The following is a 16630-nucleotide window of genomic DNA, read 5'->3' as shown; positions in this document are numbered from 1 at the left end:
AAGGATTCTTATATCTTATATAGATTTCGATGTCACGCCTTGTATCAGCTATTGGAGGCTAACGAGGACTAGGAAAGTTGGAACTCGATGATCTTAACGAAAATTTAATTTGGGGCGATAGTTCGACATGTACATGGCTACTGCGACAGCAATTACATAGCAAAGAATAGCGAGTAATAATAGATACAAATGGATTATTTGCTTGACTTATGGTAATTTAACATACGATGCTCAGCCGAGCTTCACTTTCTTCGACGGCTGAGGTGTCCCTTTCTCGCCATCCTTGCGTTTCTTGGTCCCTGTACTCGCCTTGGCACCACCAAACAGCTCCTTGACCCGGTCACGCAGGGCAACTGCAATGTACCCGACCTCAGAGTCCGCGCCATTGAAGGTAATAGCGTTTTGGATCATGAGGTTGATATCTGCCTCAAATGCTTCCGTCGAGTCGTACTTGTCAGTGTCCAACTTCTGGCGGATCGTTCTCAAATCTCTTGCATCCCTCTTCGGTATGACGTCAAAGTACGTCGGGATGCCCAACAGGACAGGATCGACAGGATCTCGGAACACCCAAGAGCTGCGGTGAAGTTAGCGACTTGAACTATCGTAGACAGAATGAAAACATACACGTCCTCCTTCACCAATTGAGTCATCAGTGCTTGTAAGCTCCTCTTCTCCGTCCATGAAAGCTTCTTCTCTATCACCTTTGACCATTCTTTCTTAAAGACTTTCTCCACTACATCCGCACAGTTGACGGGGGTACGTAGTGGGTGGGTTGAATTTTCGACAGTTGCTGATCACCAACTCGACGTCTTTTTGGAAGTCCTCCATGGTTGAGTACTTGCCCTCGTTGAAATGCTGGGTCATAGTACCAAAGTCCATCGGGTGTTTGATCTCCTCGTAGTACCTATACCAATGTTAACGTTAGTCGTGATAGTGCAAGATGTCACATACGTAGGACATCCGTCTCTCTCAGGGTCTACAGGCTGAGCGAATATAACGCTCTCTGGAACCCTGAGAAGAATCTTTAAAATTTCCCGACACTTCTTCTCATTGAGTGGAGCCGATGCCTGCACCTTGCGAGGCTTTGATGGCGTCGGGGTATTGCTAGGCACAACTTCTCTCTCTTTGCCCTTGATGGAGGTGCGCGGAGGTTCGGAGGCGGATTCTGAATCGCGAAGATTTACAGCTTTCTCTTTCTTCGGTTTGCCAAGAGACACTTTAGGCGCAGGCGCAGGCGCACCGGACGGCTCCACAGCTGGAGTGCTAGAGCTCAAAGAGGGAACGCCAGGCTTTTCCTTCCTGGAGAGGGACGGGGCTAACATCAGTATCTCGTTACTATCGTCGTCAGCACTCGTCTTTCTGCGTTTTCCGGGCGGTCCACTGTCCGAAACTCTTGCAGGGGGAGGTGATTCCCGAACGGGATCCTTGGTTTTCCGGGTGCGCTTCTCCTCGTCTTTCTCTCGCTCGATAGCGATTACTTCTTGCAGCAGGTCATGGGATCCATCATCGACGTAAGGCGGAGGTGCCTCGTCAATGGCTTTGGGCTTGCGAGGTTGTTTGGGTTTCTGTAAAGCCTTGGGCTCCGCCGCCTTCTTCGAGGGCTCTGCTTGCGGTGTCTTGGCTTGTGGACCACCAACCTTGAGCTTGATGATCGGACGTGCTGGGGCCTCCGACTCTGCTCGTGGAGGTGGCGGGGCTGTGACCGCAGGAGGCATTGACGCAGCAGTTCCAGGTTTCTTCACTACGATAGTGGGCAAGTTCTCAGGCGCAGGCTCTGCATTCTTGCTAGCAGCTTCAAGAGTCTTGTGGATGCGGTTCCAAACTGGGCACAGGTAAGAAAAACCGATGATTCTGTGTCATTGAACTCACGTTTTTCAAAAAACGTCTCTAAGAAAATCGCCTCGGTGTGGGCGTACGTTCCGGAAGGGTTGTACTGCTTCGCATTTGCTATCATAAGACGGAAATCTGCCTCGAAGGCAAAACGGTCCTTGTACATGCCCGCCTCGACTTTGGCACCCATGGTGCTGAGGTCCATAGGATTCTTGATGACCTCGTAATAGCTATATTATTGTGTCAGAAAAAGCCGAAGGTCATTATCAAAATACAAACTTTGGAGCGTGGTCTCGAACAGGATCCACTGGTTGCATGAAAAGCACTGCGCTCTTATGTATCTTGAGCTTTTTGAGAGCATTACGGCTTGCACGCAAATCGTTCAAGCTCATTCCAGCTGACTGTGCCTTCGGGATATGAGGGGGCCTGATACCATTCATAGGCTTTGGCTTGGCTTTGGCTTTGGCTTTCGCAGGAACTGGGGGCGGAGCCATGGAGGCGGTGCGAACTGGAGGCGTTGGAATAGCGGATGCAGTGACAGATGAACTAGAACTTCGGGCTTGAACACTACCAGGTATGATTTTGAGCTTTGGCGCAGTAGATGCAACAACAGGCACCCGAGCAGGCGGTCCCCCGGACTTGAGAGGTCGCGAGGCTTTTGGCAGCACCTTCACCACCGGAAGCGAGGGCGGGACTTCAGTCACAGGTGTAGGAGGTAGGTGAATAGTAACCTTCGGTGGAGTTTCTTCAACTCCCCGGAGGACAATGTCAGCCAACTTGATGACACCCCAGCGTACTTCCTGGTCAATATCCGGTGCACTAAAGGCCGATTGATTTGTGAGTGGACAGTCGCACAAAATCATCTCGGGGGACTTACAGTGCGATGGACATCAGGAACTCCCGCAACACCTCATTCTTGCCAATTTCTCTGTCTTTCCTGAGAACCTTGATCATCATGTCGACCTCGCTCTTCTTCGCTTCTTTCGACTTCTCTGGCAGAGAGCCATCTTCCTCGATGAGCAGTGACTCTGTATCCTTGATGGAGTTCTTCATCTCCCCCATGGACACCAAGAGAGCCAAGCTTTGGCATGCGCTACGGGCCACATGTCTCCGGACCAAGCGAGATGGGTCATTTGCCATAACAGCCAATACGTAGCGCATAATGGCGGGCGTGTACCACTTAGACATGAAAAGGCCATCGAAGGCGGCGAGACGAACTTGAGTATAATTACCTTCACTGAGAGACAATCAGATGAAGTAGTAATCTACGACCATCATAACATACCGGGTAAGAGGGAAGAAGACCCGGAGATCGTTCGGGATGAGGTTCGCGGTAGTAAGAATCAAGTAGAACTGAGGTCAAAGTCTTTAATGCGAGATGCCCTCTGATGCAGGAAGCTACTCACTTCCAATACTGCAGTAGTGACTACGTTCTTCGGTGATGGGATCAATCTGTCCATGCTCCGATATCTGCTGACCTCGTCAATCGCCTGCTTCATCAAGTTGGCATCCTCGGTGGTGTGCTCCGACTGAACTTCTTCGCGAAGGAGCTCACCACGTTCTGGAGGAGCAATCGAGACAGTTGCACAGGCAACAGCTGAAATCATAGTGCATATGTAGAACGCGTCCGAGTACTGAAGAGCGGTGAAATCAGTAACTACTTGTGACAAAATCGTACTAACTGGATTGGCTGTGTTGTCGTTGTAACGAAGTTGGTCGACAAGGAACTGACGAACCACTGAAGGTGTCTTGCCGTTCTCAAACCGCACTTGGGATATTGCGATGAACGAGGCTCTGAAGATTCATGAGTTGCGAGATAGAGGTAGCATCCTGAAGACACACCTTTCGAACAAAGTATTCCGCCAGGTCAGAGAAGTCATTAGGCTTTGGGACGTAAGTATGAGCGAATAAATCTTGGTTGGGGTCTTCCGGGTCGTAGCAGTAGCGAAGGAACAACTTGAACAGATGAAATAGTCCCAAGAAATCAAGTTTCCGAATGGCGCACTGATGTTTTCACGTCAGAGACAACCTTCAAAAGGTAACAAATCTAAAAACACTGACGTGCACTAGGGCCATCGCGGCCTCACACCGAATGCGATAATAGTAATTGGAGACGAGCACTGTCTTGGTGAATGTGCTCGAAACGATGGCGGTGGATTGCTTTGCGAGAGCATTAACAGCCTATGAAAGTTCAAGCAAGAAAGACGAAGTGCCAACAAATAACTCACTTCCAGCTGCGCAACGACATCACGATCTCGTTGCAACTGCGACACCCACATAAAGTCGGGCTGTTCAAAAGCGATAGCAGCGATCCATTCAAAATCGGCGTCCATGCGGATCCATTCGTACGTTGCACCCGACATCACCTGCTCATCCTCCTCTGTCCAGTCAGCCACCTTCCAGTTTTCTCGCTCCTTTTCCTTTTCCCAAATCTCGAGTCCAAAACCCATATCGATTAGACCCATGGCTTCAGCAGCTTCGGCGTCACCTTCTGCTGCAGCCTGAGCAGCCGCTTGTCGTGCCAAGTATCTCTTAGTGTTTCGTCGAATACGTTTGTACTTCGTGTTGAAAGGGACTTCAAAGCGTTTGAAGGACGAACGAATGTCTAAAACGTGCTCATATGGAGTGCCATCCGCTTCATGGATCCGAACAGTCATTTGGCCCTTAGAGGTCGGTGAGGGCTTGATCAGGATGCAACCGCTCGTAAACGTACCTCAAAGAATGGCACGGGCTTGTGCAACAGTTTCGACACCTCGTTGTACTCGAGCGCCTTATATGCTGGCGAATCTTGTCGCATGGTGATCTCGACTGCCATCTTCTTCCTGTTGAAAGAAGCAGAGAACCCGAATGCTGGACAACCACTGCCGTAGATCCACTGCTCAGCGAATGACCGAAGATCAATCCCGCTGACCTTCCTGCATGTACGCAGGAACGAGTGCGTCGATAGAGCATTATTTTGCAACTCTCCGCTCATTGCTGACAAAAAAATCTTTGGGAGAACACGAGGAAGACCAAGTGAGGTACCAGATTTGCCGAGACGTCGATCCAAAATGTGCAGCACGAGGGGCGCCTTCAAGTTGACAAAAGGTAACGCCATAGAGTCTGGGGGATCATTGAGCTGTGGTTGGCAGATGGGCGGCATCGATCCGTTGTCCCATTCGACGACTCGTTGCATGTCCCGCTTGAGTCTGTATCGGTACTCGTTATTTCCCAGGAGCTTGCGGACGAATAGGCCAGTGATATACAGCGCAAGACCATTTACGAGCCAAGTGTCCGACCACGTCTTCTGTTGGATGTTGATTCCCATCCATTGACAGGCCAGGGCATGACTGAGTGCTTGCCGGGTCTCAAGTACCTGCTCAATCGAGTCCTCGCCGTGAAGAAGATCCACATTGATTATGGAAAGCGTCGAGCTGTCGAAGCGCTGAACGGGCATCTCGTCCACCGCAACCATTTTGTATGACCCAAACGGGTAGGAACCGAACTCTGTGCTGTAGAAGTTCATCGCCGAACGCAGGAATGAAATCGACGAATGGAGCATAGTTTCGTGACCAGGCAAACAAAACGCATGCATCAGAGGCTGTGATATGCCAGACGTATCCTCTGATGTGAGCTCTGTCAGGATTGGATACACATGGAATGGGCCAGCAGCAAAGGCGACATGCTGCACGGACGTCAACACTGCTTGAGAAAACAAAAAGATGGTTTTATTCGAGTTGTTAGGATGTGCAACCTGTGCTGTCCTGGTTAGCTCGCCCGATGGGAAATACGTGGATCACATGCCTGTTCCACGAGGTCGCCACTGCAGACAACTACCGTAGGGATAGACTCCTGGGACTCTTCAAAATCACTATTCTCTCCGCGGTGGCCAGGATCAGGCTCTTCGAGATAGCGAGGAACTACAAATTCGAACTCCCAAGTGCACTTCTCCCACAAACTGTCGATGCATGGAACCCAACATCTCGCAGCGTCGGCGGACGATGGTGTCGTATATGCATGCGGTACGCGCTAAAAGACATCAGAATTTCTTAATCATGAACGCAGAAGTTACTTACATATGGGTAGGAGTCGGTGGGCAGCACGAACTGGATGCCATCCACGGGGTTTCTCAGGCTAAAGTCAATGTGGATTACAATGGGCATGAATTCGGGAGTGGGTGCAGGGGTGTGGGAAGAGGGGCCAGGGGTATGAGGCTCAGGCGTAGCAGCTTATACGGTAACAAATTGAATGCATGACATATAACCCTCAAAGACCGAAATTTACCTTCACTGAGATGACCATTCGCAAGCGAGTGGTTTGCATGGCCAGTTTGTCGAATCGAAACTTCCTTCGGAATTGCAATCGACAGTTCACCCTCATCACCTTCGGCTAGTGCAGAATATATCTTCCGCTTCAGCTCTGGATAAGTATGACAATCCTGAGGATTTGAGATGCTGATCTGAGCGAGCGGATCATGGTGAACAAAATCCGCTGAGTGTGACGCGACAGTAACAGAGTGAATCGCTGCAGAAAACACGTTTAATAAACCATCCGGAATTCAAGCGCAGCACATACTGCATTGCCTGGAGTGCAGATGAATAGTCCTCAGATTGTGATTAGTTGGAATGAGGGTGATTTCCGTGTAACCCTGTTCGAGAATGCTGTTGTATGAGCGCCTGCCAGAGTGGCCTATAGTGCAACGTACCCAGAGAGAACCGGAGAAATCAATCTCCAGAACAACTTTCTGATGACTAGTATATACGAAAAAAGGTGTCAGTACTGATGAAACGCGGGCTAGAACGAAAACACGTATATAGAGAAGCCACGACGACTGTGCTCGCGTTGCATGATTGACCGCCGGTCGAACAAAGAGCAATAACCAGAAGTTCAGCGCTCGTATTGAAAAAATATTGCGTAGGATGCACGAAGATGAATGTAAGAAGGGAAGGCGTAGAGGTCTTTGAAGGTGAAGACCGCTTGTTGAGTCAGGTCTTCCAAACTTCACGGGTGGGATTGGTGACGGCGTAGGGACAACCGACACGATTACGTAATATCCAGTCGCGACTCAGTGGCTGTGTATAATTTCCTGCTACCGTACTAGTAGCTGCCTCGAGGATTGAATCAGTGAATCTCACATTCATCACCTTTTATACCTTTCAGAACTAATCAAAAGAAACAGGTCATTGTAGTTTGGTGCACTATGCCCAAAAAATCAATCTTTAGACAACCGGGCACACAGCACTTCCAGCTTGTGCACCGATCTCAGCGAGATCCCCTTATTCATGATCCTGACGCAAGTCAACATGTCCTGAAGGCATTTGTACGAGGGAATGACAAGAAAGTGCGCATACTACGCAATACGTATTTTTTTGGCCTCCACTCACTTAATCCCCGCTCCTAGGGAAAAACTCGGGCCGATCTCGAATCATTCCTTTCTCCAGATGATGTTGCCCAGGACGCTCGCGCTCATGTCGGCGAAGCGTCATTATATGGTATCTATTTCAACGACACCGAGTATGACTACATGCAGCATCTGCGTACGGCTGGTGCAGAGGAAGAGGGTGTAGAAAGCATACTCATCGAGGCACCTGCTACCTCTCAAAAATCGAAAGGCAAAGGCAAATCAAAGGACCCGATCTCTTTGCGCGATCTGCCACCAGAGGCACTACCATCCGCATCTGAGATTCCCAGGAACTATGAGTCACAGGAAGCCGTCCCCTCATCGATCGCAGGTTTTCAGCCGGACATGGACCCGCATCTCCGACAGGTTCTCGAAGCATTGGAAGATGATGCATTTGTAGATGATGGTTTAGAGGATGACTTTTTTGGCGAGCTGATAGCAGAGGGACAGCGAGATGAGGATGAAGAATTTGGCTTCCAGTTCTGTGAGGACGGTGATACCCCACAGGATGCCCCTTCCACAGAGGACTACGAAGACCCTGACAGCTGGGAAGCGCGCTTTCGCCCAGTTCAAGAAAGAACAAAAGGATGCACCTCCACCCAGCGACTCCGACGACGAACTACACTCGGACGGAGGGGACACCATTGGAACTTTACCAAAGCTACCTGTCATTGGTGGAAAGCGCAGGCGCAAAGGCACTTCTGACGCATCTGGATACAGCATGAGCAGCTCGTCGATGTACCGCACAGAAACGCTAATGACATTAGATGAGCGCTTCGATCAGGTAATTGTAGTCAACTTTGCCAGGTCATCTTTTTTGATCACTTGCAGCTAATGGAGAAAGAGTATGCTCTGTGAAGGAGAAGAGGTCGATGAAGAGAATGATGACCTTTCGTCTGAACTATCAGACGAAGCTCCTGAGCTCGTTACCTCGCGAGAAGATTTCGAGGCCATGATGGACGACTTCATGGACAACTATGAGATGCTTGGCAGAAAACTAAAGCCAGTGCTTCCGGGGGACTCGGGCCCAGAGAAACTTAACACCCTGCGTCAAGCAATGGGCCAGGATGAGCGGGTACGGATAAGATCGGCAGATGATGATGATGACGAGGAGCTGAATGATGACCGACTTTTCGCCCAATATCATGCTGCAGAGAAAGAGGATACATGGGATTGTGAAACGGTATTGAGTGAGTCGAATCATTTCATGCAAACTCGCATCTGAAGCGTAATAGCAACGTATTCCAACCTGGAGAATCATCCCCGCGTGATCCGTGCGCGAGCGTCGAAGCCGGTTCCGAAAATTACACTTGATCCCAAGACCGGTCTTCCCACTTTAAATGGCGATCACCAAGCCCCGGAGTCACGAAAAGGTCGTCATGGCCTACAATCCGTTGCAGAAGATGAAGAAGATTCCCGAGAACCTTCAGGTAAATATCTGTTTGATTGCGCAATGATGTTCCACTAACACTTCACTGATCAGCGGCCAAGCAAACCATATCCCGCCCACGCGACGAATCGAAGGAAGACAAAAAAGCTCGCAAACAAGCTGTCAAGGCCCAACGTCAAGTACGTCGTGTAGAGAAAAAGGCGACACAGGAGCAGTTCTCCACGGAAATGAAGCACCAAACGCAGGGCCTTGCAAATAAGGCTCAAAGTAGCAGAACAAGAAAATTGTAGTATACAGTTCGCGGTGTAATAAAATGGTGTAATGTACAGGATTTAGATCATCGGGTATTTACTGGCACGGATGGTATGTGGTAAGGCTACAGTGGGACGACATGATGCTTGTGTCTTGAATGAAAGGACGTGATATGCTCAGGTTTCACCAGTCTGGCCACAGTTCAACCAGACTGTTCGAACTGCAAGGGTCTTCTTCTGGGATGTCTTTCTGCTTCATCCATCGATCAGGGACCTGGAAGAAAGTGACATTGAGACACTGTCAAAACATCCTTGTGTCCACTCACTAAGGGGAAATATCTGTCCATGGCGCTGATGAATCGCTGTCTATACTGCTTGGGCGTAACGATGGTGGGTTCTCCTCTGCCAGCGCCACCAAGGAAGGCAGACTCCTTCACCCAGCTCTCGAGTTTTTTGTCCCAAGTGTAGGTGCGAATGTAGTCTAGCAATAAGTAAATATATCGTCACAGGCAGACACAATTTTACCACTTACCAACGATACCAACCACTAGTTCATGGGTATGAGCATCAACGCCGACGAGAAGTGAATAATCCATGACATTGATGTCTTCCAAAAACTTGGTGTCGTTATACAATGACCCTCTCAGTATGCGCTTCGAATGTTCACGGAGATAAAACGGTGAGAGATGAGCAGCTGTGGAAGCGATGTTTAGTGACTTCAATATCTCCAAGATAGCTTACACACTTTCGACGAGGTTTTCATCCAGCAGTACTTCGTTTTCTCGTCCAGTGGATCGCACGTGTCGATTACGGGTCGATCCCTTAAGATCATAGATCTGAACAGGTCGTCAGCAAAGAGTGTTTATGTCGCAAGCAAATATCGCACCCGGGAGAATCGACGATCGTAGAAGAGGTTCTCCATCACAAGGAGGTTCATATGTGTTAGTTTGGCCTTGCTCGAACCCTTATCTCTCGACTTCTTGAACGTCAATTTGTAACACCCAAACACCTTGGCGAGTAAAGTGGGACGCTGATAAAAGTCGTTTAGAACGCTTGCAGGCTAAACAAAGGAGTAGCTTACGTTGCCACAGATCGCAGATGCCATATATTCAAAGTATGCTGGACCGAACGTCTCCATTGTCTGAAGCTCTGCCTTGGAGAGTTCTTTTGCAATGAAACGATCGTCTGGTGGAAGAGTTAGTAACATCATCACTTGGGAAAGAGATGAATTACAAACCTCTTGTCTTCAAGAACGCCGAGCCAGACTTGCCTCCATTGGCGTCCCACTTGACGCACCTTGCCAACGACTCAACCATACTCTTCTCGCAGTCATGCGTCCTGCGCAAAGCATCGAACTGTTCTGGAAATAACACAGTACAGCTGATGGTTAAACCACCACTTTCAAACGCTAGAATAGAGTAAGCACATTGCACATCAGGTCAAGTACAAGGAAACTCACTAATCACCCAAGGCATTTTCGTCGACGCAGATTTGAGCTCCTCCGCGGGGTTACCGGGTTCCGCAGTCTCCACGTTGACCACTCCCCACGTTGAAGAAGACTCTGCGACAGAATGGTCATCGGGCATGAATGCTTCCCCTCCATCAGTCAGCTTCGGCTCTCGCGCAGTCCGTTTCTCGGCTCGGGACTTGGCCAATATTTCTCGATATTGAGGAGAACTGCAAGCGATCAGTGATAAACAAAATGACAGGTGACAAATAACCTACTTCAACGCCAATGCAATAATAGATGTAGGCTCATCGGTCCTTACTACCATGGAAGAATCACGGAAAATGTGTTCCGGATCATTCAACGGATCTTCAGCCTCTGGATCCGATCTGCGTGGAGGGAACTGAGCCGAGAACAATCCCTGAGACAGTCCCTGAAAAGCCTGCTTGAATATCGAGTTCCTCCCAGGTTCATCAAGTGAAATCGGAGGCGGCGTTGGTGGGAGATTCATCGGGATCTCAGATTTGAGGAAAGGAGATGGCGGAAATGATGCCACTTGCCCGAGTTGCCGAGCTGGCGGTGGCAACGGTGGTGTCGATGATGAAGGTGCTGGGGAAGGCTCGCCCGCAGGTACCGGAGTTGATGTATCTGTAGCAGGCTGCACAGTGACGGAAGGAAGTGTGACAGATTGTTCTGGAGACGAATCCATTGTGGTTTTATCTGTTGGCTTTCGGGCTTCATCCTCATCACCGCCCTCATCGTCCGCTTCACTAGAGCTATCAGAACTCTCTGACTCATCTTGTATCGCATCTTTGATACTATCCAAAACCTCAACTGTAGCACGAGCAGAAGCGACTGGCCGTGCCTTACGACCCCTGATAACCGCATAACGCCTGTTTGCTCGCTCAGTATCCCGATTTATGCGCTCGAAGTGTCGTGCAATATTAGAAACCTTGCTTCCGACACTCTGAGGTGGCCGTCTGAACTGGGGCTTAGTGACAGGCACGACTGAGGTGGGACGAGAGGGCGCTTTGTCTTTTTGGATGGCTCGGGTAGATGGCTTCCGTCGCAAGGTGCGACCACCACCGGCGGGAAGCGGTTTGGATGTCTGCGGTGGCGATGACGTCGTCGGATCACCATGAAGAGGTCTCGACCCACGTTTATCTGGCGAAGGCCGTCGAGATGCGGTTTGAAGACTCGAATGAAGACCCAACTGGTCCAGGCATACGTGGATTTTGAGTGCCCAAGGAGCGACGGTTGAGGTGCCTCGAGGCTATATTCGCCGCATAACTGGACTCGAAGTCGGACACCGAGGGCTTCTTGACGGGCTCTCTGTGCCTGCGTATGGTAGACCTTTGAAGCGGTGGCTGCGCAGGATATTCTTGATCACTTTCGGACACTGGAGGAAATGGAGCCAGAGCGGTCTTCGCAAGCTCTTCAACACCCTGCGGGGGTAGGTACTCCTGATACCGAGCTACCAGCTCTGCAACACTGGGGTGAGCTTGCGGCCGTCGAGGTAGCCTTGATGCTCTTGTAACAACACGTCCAACACGGGTTTCACTTTGCTCCGCCTTGATAGTAAGGTGAGCTAAGAGCTTCAAAGAATAATATATACACCTACTTGTGTTGTTGACATTGCACCTTGGTCTGAGAGTGCCCCGTCATCTTTAGACGCACCAATAGTCGAATCACTATCAGCGTCCGATTTCTGTTCAGTGGCCACTTCAGGCTGAATAACTGAAGGAGGTGCTTCGGTATCAGAAGAGGCCGTCGCTGTCTTCTCTGCAACAGTTTCAAGCTCAGGCTCCGAAGCTTCTGACGCAGACGAAACAAAGGATCCTCCAGTAACCCGCCTACGAGTTAACGCTCCCTCTTCCGCCTCTGAAACGCTGGAAAAGGGCTGATGAGATTCACTAGGACTCGCAGGATCAGATTTCTTCGGCCACATCGCCCTCACAGACCCAAGGGCAGCAGATACCCTCCGCGCGTTCCTGTCCAGAGTCTGAGTGCCCCTCGGCTTTGGGAGCTTGTCAAAGTCCTGCTGCCAAGCTACGATCTTGTCCTGTCGGAAGGATCGAACTTGATTCAAGGCGAGCGTATCAGTCGGAGCCGACTCTTTGTAAATCTTGTTGATCAACTGAGCAATCTCCTCTCTCTCATCTTCAGCGCGTGTAATCAGGTTGTTGATATCGGCGAGGAGTTTTGCGTCCTGCTCTTCATCGCCAGTAGCTGCGTCAATGCTGATGAGCTTGAGATCATCGACAAGAGCAGTGTACCAGGTAGTATTCCGACGGTGCAGCCGTTCGTAATCCGCATTCTTGAGCTCCAGCTGCGACTCCGGACGGATGCGAATGCGCATAGCAGGGTAGACAACCTCATGGAGGACAACAGGATCTGCCTGGAACCGCACCGTCATTCCCTTCTTCGCAAAGTACCGAATGTGGTGCTGGTAGATGTTATGTTGGCAACCAGCACCTTGGACAAGCTGTACGTCCGCGGGGTAGAAGTGCAATTCCAAAAACTTCGCGAAGGAGTACCGCTGCATCTCGTCGGAGATGGGAATAAATGGCGTCGCTGAGCCACACACCCGACAAGCGCTCCAAGTCGTGATAGTTTCCGGAGACGGATAGAGATACGGACCCTTGGCCTTGATCTGCCCATCCCACTGCTCAACAGCAACTGCAAGTCTGGTTTCGTTATGCACATAGACCTTGCAATGCCTCGCAAGTGGCTGGTTGCATCCTTTCCCAGTGCAAATCGCTTTCGGGTCAAGGAACTGGACCAACGTCTCATTAACGCTCTTCTCAATGAACTGACCCAGCGTGCAATCGTTCTCGCCATAGAACTTCATATACTTCAATCCAGGAGCGAAACAGGCGCGATGAAGACCAAATTCTTCGATCGGGATGGTGTATTCCCAAACGCTGATGCACTGGTACTGGTCAATCACGAAATCGTCAGCGTTTTTGCGAAGATACCATTCCCATATACGTCGTTGCTCTTCGTGGCGATACTTCACCATACCGAACTGGCTTTCCAAGCGCAATGTCCGCAGCGGTCTTGAGAGTAATCGTATGCTCTTTCTCGCCGGGATCGATAAGGCGGGGGGAATGGAAGAACGATGACCCCCCAAGGACATGCAATGTACTTGGCTGAGGCTCGAAGTAACCAGCGGGTTCCTCGTCAAGCTCAGACAGACCGGAAGTTGGCGTTTTCGGAAGATCAGGGAGTGGGAGTGCTTCAATTTGGGCTTTTACATCGTCCATATCTGGTTCGATTCTGGACGTAGTAGCAGTTGCTTCACTTGCAGGAGTGGGAGTTCCCGAGGGGGCCTTACAATCATTTTGAACGGGGCCTTTTTCCTCTCTTCGCACAATCTCGTCTTCCCAAGCGCGTTGCACACGAGTGAGCTCGTCATCCAACTCCTTCATCCTCCTGATAGGCTGAGGGGGAGGAAAGCGCAGAGTAGCAGAAACGGATATGAACGTCTTGGCGTACGGCTCCAGTGACTGCTGAATTCGTTTCGAAAGACGAAGGCGCTCGGCATCAGCATCTGGAAGATCATCTTCAGCTTCTTTGATCTCCGCCTCCTCCGCCTCCTGCCGCTCCTTATCCCCTGGTGTCACAAGATGCACCAGCGATACCGATGCGGGCACAAGACCGCCAGGGTTCGATACCGTACCAGATCCTTCTGGATACCGCTTCGTAGCCACACCTGCCGGTACAGCCTCTGCGCTCAGGCTAGGGAGCGTGATCACGGAGTCCTTCCACAGGTGGGTCTCCAGCTTCAAGTTCCTCACGACAAACATCAAGAATCTGGTCACTTTCTTCACCCTCTTGAGCGTATCTACATCCCCTCCTCTCAGGACGATGGTGCACCCCAACTCACGGCTGCATCCCTCAAACCGCATATACGTCTTCCGTTGCCCTGGGATCAGAGGGTGGTCGAAAGTCTGCACACGGAACCGCGCGCAATGACCTAGTCGAGGCTCTAAAGCAAGCTTGTCGATCGACGAAAAGACATCCCCCTGAGTCATCCGGGCCACGAATTGGATCGCGGTGGGCTTTACAGCGCGAGCGACGGCGATATTATGCTTCGCAAGCCCTTCGAGCGCAATCCTACTCACTGACTTTTCCACCAACACCACGTGCGGCCTGAGCGCAGCAATCCTGCTCGCCAAGTTTCCGAGATACTCCTTTTCCTGCCTAAGAATCTGACCAAAGTGGACATATTGGCCCTCGACTCGATGAAACTCAAGTGGGAAGGTTACAAGCATGACACGCGGATTACGTTGTATGCGTGACATTTGCTTGTGGGCAACGTTCTTGGTTATAACGGCACCATCAACGTATTCCGAGTCGTTTGGTGCTCCACCGGGGATTTTTTTGATCTTGACATATCGTCGGACATCCATGTCTTCGCCTTGGTGGTACGGAAGGGCAGTGAAGGTGAGTTCTTTAGCGACGCGAAGGGCAAGTCTGAGCAGAGCTTCTTCCCATTCCTTGATGTTCGGAATCTGCTCGGTAGTGAGCATTTGCCGCAGCATGACGCGAAGGTGGAACATGGAAATTAGGTTAAGCTCCTGGGCATAGCTAAATCCATGACATGAGATCATGCAGGATGGCATATATTAAATTTTAACTCACGCGGTAGAATCTCGCCTCGTGCGCCAACCTTCAATAGTAGGGAAGCTATCGAGCCGACTATGCGCTCGGCTCCTGATAAAGGGCGAGGCGGCATCAAAATCGCCAAAGCTATTGAATCTGGAGCGCATGCTATTGTAATTCCCAGGACTGTCTGGTCCGTGTTGGTCCGGAGAACTCAATGGAAATTGAATTGAGCTCATTGTGCCCTCGACATTGATCGGCACAGTGACTGGAAAGTCAACTGGGGTCTTTGACCGAGGAGCCACAGCAGCTTGTGCGGTATTTTTGCTGAAGTTGGATATTGAGGGAGGATCCTTCTCGTCTTCTGAGAGGTTCCGTCGAAAGGGTGCAGTACTCTCGCGGACAGGCTCCCACTCGCCGAGAGCGGTAGACACAGAGTCATTGTCAGATATCAGTCTCTTTGTCTCAGCAATAGAATACAGATTGAACGGTTCGTCCGTCCTTCCGAACAGCTGGGACGCGGCGAATGGGGATTGCGGATGATGACCGAGACTGAGCGCGAATGAATCGCCGCCAAACTGGTGGGCGGGGAATGGAGAGGCTGTAGAGGAGACAATAGAACGCCTGTCGTCGTCATCTTCATCTTCAACCTTTGCAAGTTTCTCGAGACAGAGATTGCACACTCTGACCATGCCGTCATGACCAAACCTCGAACCCTTGATAATATTGGATGCACAACGCGAGCAGAATATTTGGCCTGCACTTGAATGAATGGAAGGTCTGAATTCAAAAGTTAGAGTACGCACCGCATATACGACAGTGATGTTTGCGTCGCCATGTTGTAAAGACGCTTTTGCAATCATAACACTCCTTTGCATTGGAGTCTTCCATCCAATACTCGCGAGAGAGACCTACGGCAGTGTTAGAAGCGATTAAAAAAGGGTCAGTATATTTACCTTCACCACGAATGCGACGTATGACTTTGGATACAGAGGTAGACTGATTTAATGAAGCAGTAGTTCGTATGCTACGGGCATCATCCGGAATGGGGAAACCAGGGATGGCGGTGCCAAAGAGACCACCGTCTTGAGTCTCATATACAGGAGTATATTGGCCATTGCGTGAAGGCGAGCGGTCCAATTCTGCACCAAAGGATGGCGGATCTGATACGACTGGTGTCAGGGATACGAGGGGCGGTGCAGTCTTGGATGGCACGACTGTCAGTGATGACGGACGCTCAGGTGCAGAGGACCGAGAAGAAAAGGAAGATACGTTTACGGCGGTCGCAGATGGACGCCTCTGTTCGCCTGTAAGGGCTCCAATAGTGCCATTGGGAGGCGGTGCGAGAGTGGAAGATGTCAAGGGGGCAGCGAAGCTATTCTTCATGCGTGAAAACAAAGAAGTCACAAGAGCATAGGACGAATAATCGTTTTCATCCTCTTCTGAGAATGGATTGAAGGAAGTCAATGAGGTGACATCGTCACCAAGTTTTGTGCTGCTCCGGGACCTTGACGGAAGGCCGGAATGGGTGCTCTGTACTGGAGAATAGGTTAGTGGTGATTCCATTTGATAAGTATGTCGTAGTTCAGGATCATAGGCTAGAATATTGGAGCTGCCTACGTCTTTGTTGCCGCTTCAGCTTCCCCAACTGAGCATGATGGTTCAACCGTTGGTGCTGGTCAAAGCAGGCGGTCAGTTTCCTTACTAGGTAATTCAATTACTAA

The 16630-nt window shown here is 50.3% G+C and overlaps 3 protein-coding genes across 3 annotated transcripts; 1 reads left to right on the top strand and 2 right to left on the bottom strand.

Moving 5' to 3' along the window:
- Nucleotides 1-231: 231 nt before the first annotated feature.
- Nucleotides 232-6657, bottom strand: DFJ58DRAFT_716779 (uncharacterized protein; the record flags this gene model as incomplete). Its single annotated transcript, XM_041384264.1, is given in 20 exon segments — nucleotides 232-574; nucleotides 625-733; nucleotides 753-904; nucleotides 952-1822; nucleotides 1870-2060; nucleotides 2110-2649; nucleotides 2708-3067; nucleotides 3116-3183; nucleotides 3237-3464; nucleotides 3513-3624; nucleotides 3671-3834; nucleotides 3892-4011; nucleotides 4059-4493; nucleotides 4544-5563; nucleotides 5614-5838; nucleotides 5886-6037; nucleotides 6109-6333; nucleotides 6385-6457; nucleotides 6515-6560; nucleotides 6617-6657. The coding sequence occupies 20 exon segments, from the start codon at nucleotides 6655-6657 to the stop codon at nucleotides 232-234; spliced, it is 5475 nt and encodes a 1824-aa protein (XP_041242765.1).
- Nucleotides 6658-7009: 352 nt separating this feature from the next.
- Nucleotides 7010-8890, top strand: DFJ58DRAFT_716778 (Low temperature viability protein-domain-containing protein; the record flags this gene model as incomplete). Its single annotated transcript, XM_041384263.1, has 6 exons — nucleotides 7010-7150; nucleotides 7211-7703; nucleotides 7756-7994; nucleotides 8055-8400; nucleotides 8446-8640; nucleotides 8694-8890. 6 exons carry the CDS (start codon nucleotides 7010-7012, stop codon nucleotides 8888-8890), a joined length of 1611 nt encoding a protein of 536 aa, XP_041242764.1.
- DFJ58DRAFT_793406 (uncharacterized protein) lies at nucleotides 8874-16607 on the bottom strand. Its single transcript, XM_041390403.1, is given in 15 exon segments — nucleotides 8874-9125; nucleotides 9178-9332; nucleotides 9384-9545; nucleotides 9597-9687; nucleotides 9738-9881; nucleotides 9933-10036; nucleotides 10089-10259; nucleotides 10311-10528; nucleotides 10577-11462; nucleotides 11527-11869; nucleotides 11920-13298; nucleotides 13318-14891; nucleotides 14946-15663; nucleotides 15713-15817; nucleotides 15863-16607. The coding sequence occupies 15 exon segments, from the start codon at nucleotides 16470-16472 to the stop codon at nucleotides 9036-9038; spliced, it is 6750 nt and encodes a 2249-aa protein (XP_041242763.1). The 5' UTR covers nucleotides 16473-16607; the 3' UTR covers nucleotides 8874-9035.
- Nucleotides 16608-16630: the final 23 nt, after the last annotated feature.

The sequence above is a fragment of the Suillus subalutaceus genome, assembly GCF_016647625.1.
Source record: "Suillus subalutaceus strain FC151 chromosome Unknown DFJ58scaffold_69, whole genome shotgun sequence".
In the NCBI taxonomy this organism is placed as follows: Eukaryota; Fungi; Basidiomycota; class Agaricomycetes; order Boletales; family Suillaceae; genus Suillus; species Suillus subalutaceus.
This window is presented reverse-complemented; position numbering and strand designations above follow the sequence as displayed.